Source organism: Alosa sapidissima, chromosome 8 (assembly GCF_018492685.1).
Source record: "Alosa sapidissima isolate fAloSap1 chromosome 8, fAloSap1.pri, whole genome shotgun sequence".
NCBI lineage: Eukaryota > Metazoa > Chordata > Actinopteri > Clupeiformes > Clupeidae > Alosa > Alosa sapidissima.
In genome coordinates, this window is record NC_055964.1 from 19,829,402 (window position 1) to 19,839,612 (window position 10,211).

The window sequence follows — 10,211 nt, forward strand, 5'->3', positions numbered from 1 at the left end:
GTAAGTGACCTAGTTACCTGACATCCATACACAACAATTACATAAAAGTTCACTTTTATTTATTAAGTAGGCTATAAATACAAGTATGCTAAGAATAAAAAATAAAGGAAATGCATTCATTAGACAAATTACTGAGGTCTTTTTTACTGAAATGTTTTTTTTTTTTTAAACTCCTCTCCTGTGAAAAGCATCTTCCATCATCTTATTCAGGTCACTGATGTCAAAACATAAACTGATATCAGGGAATGTTTGAAGATAAAGAGGCAGGTTTCTGAAAGTAAGTTCAAAAAGAAAATTACCATTGTTTAATCAGAATATGAATCAAATTAGTCATTAATCACATAATCTATATTTTCCCAACTTAACAATAAACTAGGATGTAAACAAGATTTTGGAATCTAGAACAGTACAAGACTACACATGGTAGCAAAATACACTAGACACAAATTAAATATGTCCAACACATAATATTACCCAGAGGAAAATGCCTCAGCTGATATGTGTGGCTCTCTCCAACACGCTATGGCTTCTTCCTGACGCCCAAGCCTCCGGTACACCTCCACCAGTCCAAACTTTATCATCTGTAAATCTAAGGGTACATGAGGGATGACAGTGATTCATTTGTCAACTCAACGAACATTGTTTTTGGGTAACCATGAACTACAACAATAAAAAGCATCATAACAAGAGATGTATACTATAAATGTAGACTATAAATCACTATATAATAAGGTTTCTGCTCTTCATGTGTTACAGAAAGGTGGGCAGGGTTCTAATAATGCAAACACCATGGATTAAATGACCAGGGAGTACACATTTTGATCAAATATATCCCTGCTTGTGCTGTTCTGCTATATGAGTAAAGTCAGTACATATACATCTATAAAAGACAGGTAACGGGCACTGCTGGTATCCCTGAATACACTGAATTGCATTCCACACTGAAGTGCATTCCAGTCAGTATACAACACGAAGGGCATTGCAATTTATACGTTTTGTTACTGAATACATTCAGAAAAGTGTTAGTTAATAGATCATATTTAACAATAATTGCAATTGCCCTTAGGTTGTTGATGTAGATGTAACATTTGGGAGGAAGGTAACCCCTTACCAGTTAATCCTTGATTGTATGAGCTCTTCTGAAGCTGATCCCTCAGGGTTATAAATCTCATAAATGTATGTGTATTGATGTATAATAGCTACTATTTCACAGTTAAAATGTGATCGATGTGCAGGGGGAAAAGTGATCAAGTACCTGTTATGGACTGAAGGCTAAGCTTCAGGTCCCGTAATGCTTCCTTTAACTGGCCCCTCTCCATAAAGCTGACCCCTCTGCCAGCAAGAGCCAGGCCCCGTAGTCTCTGCAAAGTCTTCATCTTAACCTCCCAGTCTCCGTGGTTTCCAACCACTATATATTATATATATATATATATATATATATATATATATATATATATATATATATATATATATATAAATAAAAAAACAATTTTCAAACAAAATGAAAAACAGGAGGAATATTCAGATCATGAAGCATATATACAGGAACACTAACCTGTACTTTTAAGGGACACTTTGGCCAGCCAGTTTAGGGATCTAAAACAAAATATAAAATTTTCATGTCTTAAAACTAGTGGGTATATTAAACACTCTTATTATTTATTTTGAGCAGTCAATCCTTTCAGTTGTTCAGAAAACCAGAAAGTGACTTTGAATATAGCTTCATTCTTACCTTGTGAAACTGGACACTGATTCTTTGGTGTCTTTCATCTTACAGTAGGCCAGGCCCTGAAGGTAGTGGGCAGCTGCAGCCCATAACACATTCTCTAGTCTCTCATGCTTCACGGATTTTGAGCGTCCCTCCATGGAGAAAAGCAAATGCTCCTCTGATAGATCGAATAGTAATTTCTCCGGAATCAGATTCATGGTCTTAGTGATGACATCTTCACAGACTGTAATGGCATCCCACATCCTTTTGGCTCTCAGCAAGGTAAATGCAGCCTCAAGGTATACAACAGCGACTCTTAGAAATGACACATCACCCTCTGTAAGCACCTGTAAGCGTTATTTGATTATGAGTATATTTTATATATATATATATATATATATATATATATATATATATACACACATATATACACCGGTATATGTATGTATGTATTCCAAGTAACATTCGATAGGTCAATTCTTCAGCACAAAGCATTTCGTTTTTTATACTGTGCATTTTGTTTACATTATGTCTTGCAGGCTGTGTGATATCTGACTGCAGTGATGACATCAGATCCAGATAAAGTTCAACTGCCTCTGAGATTCTGAAGAACATAAACAGGAAGTTTAATGTACACAAATTCTTAAGGGTAGTGTTTAACAATGAAGCTTCACAGTATGTCAGATATGATTGCATCAAACACACAACTTGTAACTTAAAACAGTAACAAATTACATTTCCACACTGTAAAACATAGCTTTCCTTACTTAAAATGTTCTAGTAAGTAGAATTCAGTTTTTGTCTTTTGTGAAGATTACTTGCATAAAATGAGTGTTACTTCATTTTGAAAACAATCAAGTAAAGTAAACTATGCTTGAATTGTTGAAGTTTGTGCTACACTGTAAAATTAGTTTGTTAACCTTACTTATAGTTAACCTTACTTTTTAAAAGCATGCAAACCGATTGCCCTTGCAATTCCTATTCCAGATTAGTCTGTAATTTCAAGTTGTGCAAACAAATGCTCACTTAGTGTAGTGCACTTACACTACTGAGAATTCCTATTTCAACTAACTTGGTCATTACAAGTAAAGTATACTGTATGTTTATTAAACACAACATGTGTATTGAAGTTGTGCTAACTAATGTCACAGTTCAGCTAACTAATATAACATTTCCCACAATGCATTTCCAGAATGCCACAGCCCAGCCTACATATTTGTTTTAAAGGGATCACATATTAATCTTCACTGAAATTCAATCTTAAATTACAATATATAACAAAGTGACAGTGACGCTAAAGGCTATACTGTTGTTGTGCAATTTATGTTGATACATCACCCCATCAAGTAGATGACTATCCAAAACACACTAATCCTGTTAGTAGAAGTAGTGCTGACAAAGTTGTACACAGACACAGATCTGTAACCGGAAACCATACATACAGGTACCCTGTCTCTGCTTAATTACTGATGCTGAGCAAATGTGAGTTTGATTAGTGCTTTCATGGGAGAACCCCTTGGAAACTTATGTTGCTGCTGTAAATGGCGGTGTTAGTGGCTAGCAAAGATTCTAGAGCGCTATGCTCTAGAATCTTTGGTGGCTAGCCCCTTCCCCTGCTTAGTGAGGTTCCACCTTCACTGTGCAGTACTCTCAAAGTGTATTAAAACACTGTAACCTGTTGTTGATGTTCTACCCACAACATTAGGGTGTTTTGGATAGTCATCTACTTGATGGTGTGATGCGACAACATAAATTACACAACACCAGTATATATAACCGTTAGTGTCACTGTCACTTTATTGTAATTTAAGATTAAATTTCAGTAAGGATTAATATGTGATATCTTTACAAATATGTGGGCCGGGACTGTGGGACTGTGACTGTTGCACAACTTGCAATTCCTATTCCAGATTTGTCTGTAATTTCAAGGCAATCGGTTTGCATATTTTTTTAAACTAAGGTTAACTAACAGGTTAAAGCTGCAGCTGGCAAGATTTTTTTGATCATATTCAGCTCCCGGTTCTTCTGGTCCAATCAGAGCAGGGCTGTGTGAGATCTGACTGTCAATCACAGTCTGGTGCAGTCTGGTGCACACTGACGAGCATAAACTCAATGAGGGGATGCTCGATGGTAGTGGGGGAGGGGCATGAGAATTGTAAACATTCAAAATTTTGGTCCCCTCAATCTGTCAGACTTTAACTGCAGCTTTAAGTAAGGTTAACTAACTAACTTCACAGTGTAGCAAAACTTCAGCAATTCAAGTATAGTTTACTTGATTTAAATGATCATGTTTACTTTTCCACCTCAACATTAAATTACACTCATCTTAGGCAAGTAATCTCAAAAGGTAAAATAAACATAATCAAAAAAAAAAAAAAAAAAGAGTGATACTAACTAAGTAAGTTACTTTTAAGTAAGAATAGCTATTACATTTTACAGTGCAAAGTAACCTTCCCAAAACTGAATGTATGTGAGATTCAACACATTATTTCTGTTGTGTGACTGTGGAATTGTTTTGAATTGCCATGAATTCCAATTCCAATTCAAATTCAACTTCCTGTGGGGTGGAGCCAATTCAATTCAAATTCCAATTCATTAATTGAATGGAGACCCATTCTAAAATTCGGAAATTTTGCACAAGCCTGTTGCCCAGATGCTTTAAAACCCACCTGTCATGCAGAACACATGTGTATGCCAGACAGTGCAAGATCAGCTGAGTAGCGGGCACTGCCAAAACGGAATCCATACATGTGCTGCTAAGTAGCACATCTGGAGAGATCACCATCACCTCATTATTGTCCATTGGTTCCTCTGCATGCTGAACCAGGGCCTATGATAGCACAAGAGAAGGAGGCCCCATTGTTTTACAGTTTCCTAACACCTGGTGTGCGGTCAATAAGCACCATGGCCTGAAATTGGAGAGCGACACCAACACCTCCAGTAAAGTTGGGTCACTTACCAAGTGGAGCAAGCGCAGGGCCTCAATTTCAGCCTGGGTGTTCTTTAACTGCCTATACACCAGTGCACTCTGGTAAAGTGCACTATGGCAGCCAAAATCCACCTCCAGAGCCTTTCTGTAAGACTGTAGAGCGCTCTGAGGCTGGTTCTAAATATAATCAAATTTCATATATGATCATAATGCCATTTTATTTCATTATACATACCATCTTTATCAACACCAAAACCACCATCACTGTCAACAACAACAACAACAATAGCTACAATGATAATGTTATATTAAGAACTTATGAAATCGATGGCTCGAAGCCTGTCTTACCAGCTTGGCAAAGGCAAATCCAGTAAGTGTATGGACCTGGGCCAGAAGAGCCCTGGGGGCAGGCAAGGACATGGCTTCGAGAAAAGCCACAAGAGCTGCAGAGTAGTTTTCTTGCTTCAGGCTTTCCAAACCTAAGAGATAAGGTAAAACTTTGTTTCATAGCCAAACACTTTTACATATGTTTCAGTAGTTGTTCTACATCTATCTATTAATGACAGAAACCTCTGTGTCTGTGTTTGTGTGTTATTTGCATTTCTGTCGAACCATTCATCCGATTGATTTCAAACTTGCCAGGTGTCTTGCTACTTAGTACACAAAAAGTAAACATTTTGTAGGCTATCCAGTGGCTATTCAAAACGACATAAAAATGTTGTGTAATGAACTGACACTTGAATATCCCAGGCTGCTTTGGACTGTCTTTGGACTTTGATTCAACAAATGACAATTTCGACTGCAAGGTCCCAAGCTTGGTCCAGAATTTAAAGACGGCTTCAGAATGTAACACATGAAAAGCATGACCAACTATAGACAATAAGTGGCAGACAGACCGTGATGTCACTTATAGGCTACCAGAAAGACTGCAAATTTCATATGATAATGAATCATTCCACAAAATAATTTGTTTTCTCTATCATCAAGTTATCAATTAGGTTAAACATATACAATATAGTCTTAACTCCAAACAGAGGTGCATTAAAATTTGGCAAACATATTTTCTTTGAACAGTTTAATTTGAACGATTTGGTCTAAACTTTCCATTGTAATGCTAATACTTCGTCCAGCTCACGTTCAGCCCCACTGGATGTTCACGGAGAACTACCTCAGACTGTTTGTGATGCAAGCATTTGCCAAAAGCTCAAGGCAAACAGAAACCTGTTTGCCAATGTTTGTATACGTTCTCCTATGTTTGTGAGTTTGCACGCCTGTCATTTTCATCTGAAAAAAATGTCACATGCAGCCACGTTTATATTCTGCTTACTGCATATTATTATAATAGCCGAATGCTATATTTGTAAAGCAGGCCTACCTGTGGGCATGTAATTGGGCTACGGGAATAACTTGTCTGAACAGGCACTTCACTACTTTACTATATATCTACATAAGGCATATATACTGTACTGTGCAGATACTGTACCCTCAACAAGGACAGTGCAGATTTGCAGGAGGTCTTTGAATTCTCTGGCTGTTATAGCAACTAGAATGTTGGAGTTCTCCTTGTCTGACAGCCTGAGCTTTTGTATTACTGCACGAAGATCCTGTGATGGAACTGTAACTTCTTCCTGAGGCAAAAACAAATGTTATGAGTCATAACAGTAATAAATAACATTTGTTGGTTTATTTATTTAGCATTTTTTGTAAATATACAATGCCTTCATAGATCCAATAAATCATAAATGTACTTAGAATTTGTCTCTGCTTTTGCGTTTTTGATTGTTCTATTTCATTTTCTGCTGTGTATCTCACCAATATTCTGTACATGTGGTGAACTAGTATTTCTAATAATGCAGCTCAGAGCAACTAGGGCTTTGTGTTTTCAGTTTTTTACCACATCCCTATGAATGATGCATTGTTTTTTTCATAACCTAATTCTGTGTTAATTCATCAGTGCACAGACACGTTGCTACAAGATGAAATACCCCTGCAGTAATGCAAGATTGTTAGTTTCATAAACGGTGCTCCACTGACCTAGTAGAAGCAAACATGAGTGCAAAGTGCCCAAGCGATGGTTCTCTAAGAAGTCAACCGAATGAGTTAGGTGACTTATATTCCTTTTTCACAGATTGGTTTCTCAGATAGATTCCTAATGTCATTTAAAGATGAACAGCATTATGAATGCATGTGAACTTTTTTCTGAGTGAACTTTTTCCTGACCTGAGTAACATCCCTCAGCATTTGGTGAATGCTCTTCATCTGACAGGAGGCCAACAACAGAGCCCACTGCACACACAACAAGTTGTGAAGGCAGGACAGATGAGCCGTGTCGCTGAAGGATTTCAATGTGGCATGCCATAACATGACAGGGTCCCTGGTAAATGTCTGACAGCCAACAGCTTCATGAGCTGCAAAGGGAGACAATATACATCAAATAGTCTTTACAACAACCAACATTCTTTGCAGTGCCTACCACTGTAGCCAATGCAATCAGCACAACGGTGTGGGAGCCCTCATAGTCTGAACTTGAGGTTATGATTGGTGGCAATTTCTAGCACAAACTAGAACTTCACACATAGCCTATAATGCAGTATATCTCCATAGGCAGCTCATAGCTCACTAAGAGTTAGAAGACAACCCATTTAGAAGTAAAAAAAAAAAAACAGGAAAATCACAAGGCCAGCCTATGGTTTGCATATAACCCTTTACATACATACATACATACATACATACATACATTTATATACTGTAGGCCTACCTCTGAGAAGAGTATTTGTGAGATTATCTTGCACATCACTCAACGTGGACAAATTGAAAGAGAACACAAGAGTGTTGTAAGCAACAGTCAACTCAAGTTGAATCAGCTCTATGTCAGCAGGAACACCTGTGGAGAGTGAAAATAACATTATCTTCCGGTTTCGCTTATAATGGTTGAGCACCGTTCAGCACTGAAACTAGAAGTCAAAGTGTATTACAGATAGGCTACCTTGTATCATCTGGAGTAGTTTGACAGTTCCCATATGACACTTTTCCTTAGTGCCCTGCTGCTGATTCCCGCCGATTCGTCTGTCTGACAGCTTAAATAAAGTAAATTATATCGCAACACCATAACATAACGTTGCCATATTACATTTACAATAAATAGCCTAGGCTACTTTGAACATGTTAGCTATGATCAATTTCGTTAACGTTACCACATAATAACGTTACCAGAGCCCGTCTTATTAGACATTCTCTGACGTTACCTTCCATTCTTTCACGAAGAAGTTGTTTTGCTGTGTCCATTTGTCTAAAAGACAAGCGTCCATATCTTCCAGTTTGAGGCAATTCCCATTTAAATCCAATTAGATATTTTAGTTTTACCCCTTAAAAAGAAACAATCAAACATGAAAACAGTAGTTACAGAAGAAAAATCAAGTTTCCCTCTTCCAGCAGTCGCCTCAGCGCCACAGCGCAACATTACTGCCACCTGCTGATGTGGAGATGTGCTGCTTGAACAGAACACAATAAACAAACCGGGATTTCCCATAGACGGGATTTCCAAGCACCGTGATTTGCCTTTTTGCCATCAATGCCCCCTTTTCACGAGGAACTGGGACCTCCAAAGGAGGAGACGAAGTAACCTGACATCATTGCGACTCACACACTAGTCCAAAATAGTTTGTAAAGCAAGCCTAGTAGCCTATTCCATTTGACCCTTAGGCCTATAAAAACGCTCAAAAACTACTTTTGTCGCAGGCCAATCCTAAATATCACAAGCATATAATTTTCCCTCTTCCCATACATCCGCAAATAGTTAAAAGTGAAGTCAAAGTGAACTTTGTTGTCAATGAAATTGCGCTTCTCCACACTCCAATGTGCTGGTTTGTAACAAACAACGTAACATAAAAAAGTAGTTAGCAACAGGTAGGCTACCCAAAAAACATAGACAGACAGGCATTATTGCGTACACAGAGACAAATACAGACAAGACAAAGTTTTGCAAGTATTACATAAAAAAAAAAAGAAAAAAAATTCTTCATATAAACAATTGAGGTATGAAGGTAAAGTGTAAAGTGCTGATATGAAGGTAAAGTGTTTCTTGAGTGAGCTAAGTAGTCTGACGGCCTGTGTGAAAAAGCTGTTGCTGAGTCTGGCAGTGTTTGCCGGATGGTAGAAGGGTGAACAATTTGTGTGAGTGGGTGAGGTGAGGTCTGATATCGGTGGCTCTGTTACTGCAGCGGGGCGGATACAAGTCCAGGATGGATGGTCGGGCTGTTCTAGCGATCTTTCCTGCTGCCCTCATCACTCTCTGCAGGGCCTTCTGGTTGGCAACAGAGCAGACCCCTGTAAAAAGTGGTGAGGGCAGAAGGGGGAAGATCAGCTCTCCTCATCTAGTGGAGGCGTTGCTGTGCCCTCTTGACAGAGGAGGTAGTAGTTGTGGACCAGATAGATAGATAGATAGATAGATACTTTATTGATCCCCAAGGGGAAATTCAAGGAAATTCATGTCAGGTCGTCTGTGATATACACCCCCAGGAACTTGGTGCTTTTCAGTCTCCACAGTTCTGCTATTGATGGTGTGTGGCATGTGTTTTTTCCTGAATTCCACAGTGATTTATTTTGTTTTGCTGAAAGTAGATTACCTCCTCTCTGTAGGCATCATCGCTGCAGGCACCATCGCTGTATTGCCGCACCACTGTTGTGTCATCTGCGAACTTGATGATGTGGTTCGAGTTGTGTCTGGCACAACAGTCATGGGTCAACAGCGTGAACAGCAGAGGGCTCAGCACACAGCCCTGGGGGACCCCAGTGTTCATGATGGTGGTCTCTGAGGAGTTTTTGCCAACTCTTACTGTCTGTGGTCTGTCGGTAAGGAAGTCCAGCAACCAGTTGCATAGTGGCGTGCTGATGCCTATTGAAGTTTACTCAGGCACGTAACTGTTTTTGTTTTCCAGATGAGTCATCATCAGTAGAACGGTTGGAACGATATGTAGGCCTAAACTGGAATCGTTTAAGTGGGGAGAATGGATGATATGGTCCTTGACCAACCTTTCAAAGTACTTCATCATGATATAATGGCTTGGCTCAGGGAGATGTTGTAGATGTCCTTGAGGACGTCTGTCAGTTGGTCAGCTCATTCCCTTAGGACACGCCCAGGTATGTTGTTGGGTCCTGCAGCTTTCCTCGGGTTCACCTTGAGTAGTGTCTTCCGCACGTCAGCTGGGTCAAGATGAAGATGGGTAAAAAAGATTATTGCTGTATAATAACATTTCCTTTCTTATTATTTGTTACTTGAATGATTACTTTAGTTCTTAACATTTTGTGATTGAAGCATTCTGCAATGGGCCTCATTTATCAATAGCCCACTTCCATATGTGTCAGAGTTTGAAAGTTAATAGATGCCATAATTCACAACAACATATAAATTGCAAATGCTTCCTGACTCTTTCTGATCTGTGGGCCCCGATCTCCCTATTGCAAACCACTGCCTTAGCACACCTCAAAAAAGATGTTCCCAGCTCTGTATTTGGGCTAATGTTTGGTGTTCTGAAGCCATTTTCCAGTATAAAATAAATCCATTCTTGTTTGTGA

The 10,211-nt window shown here is 38.8% G+C and overlaps 1 protein-coding gene across 2 annotated transcripts; it reads right to left on the reverse strand.

Annotated features, from left to right (window-relative positions):
* Positions 1 to 37: 37 nt before the first annotated feature.
* fancg (FA complementation group G) lies at positions 38 to 8,081 on the reverse strand. 2 transcript variants are annotated; one of them, XM_042100480.1, is made up of 14 exons: positions 7,883 to 8,081; positions 7,624 to 7,714; positions 7,396 to 7,521; positions 6,858 to 7,045; positions 6,121 to 6,265; positions 4,986 to 5,116; positions 4,668 to 4,814; positions 4,378 to 4,538; positions 2,234 to 2,312; positions 1,733 to 2,055; positions 1,556 to 1,596; positions 1,256 to 1,408; positions 475 to 589; positions 38 to 271 (listed from the first exon to the last, which is right to left on the reverse strand). In XM_042100480.1, the coding sequence occupies exons 1-14, from the start codon at positions 7,943 to 7,945 to the stop codon at positions 166 to 168; spliced, it is 1,869 nt and encodes a 622-aa protein (XP_041956414.1). In that variant the 5' UTR covers positions 7,946 to 8,081; the 3' UTR covers positions 38 to 165. The 2 variants fall into 2 exon arrangements, with proteins under 2 accessions (XP_041956414.1, XP_041956415.1); XM_042100481.1 differs by lacking the exons at positions 7,624 to 7,714; positions 7,883 to 8,081 and having other exon boundaries at positions 6,121 to 6,261.
* Between the last annotated feature and the right edge of the window lie 2,130 nt (positions 8,082 to 10,211).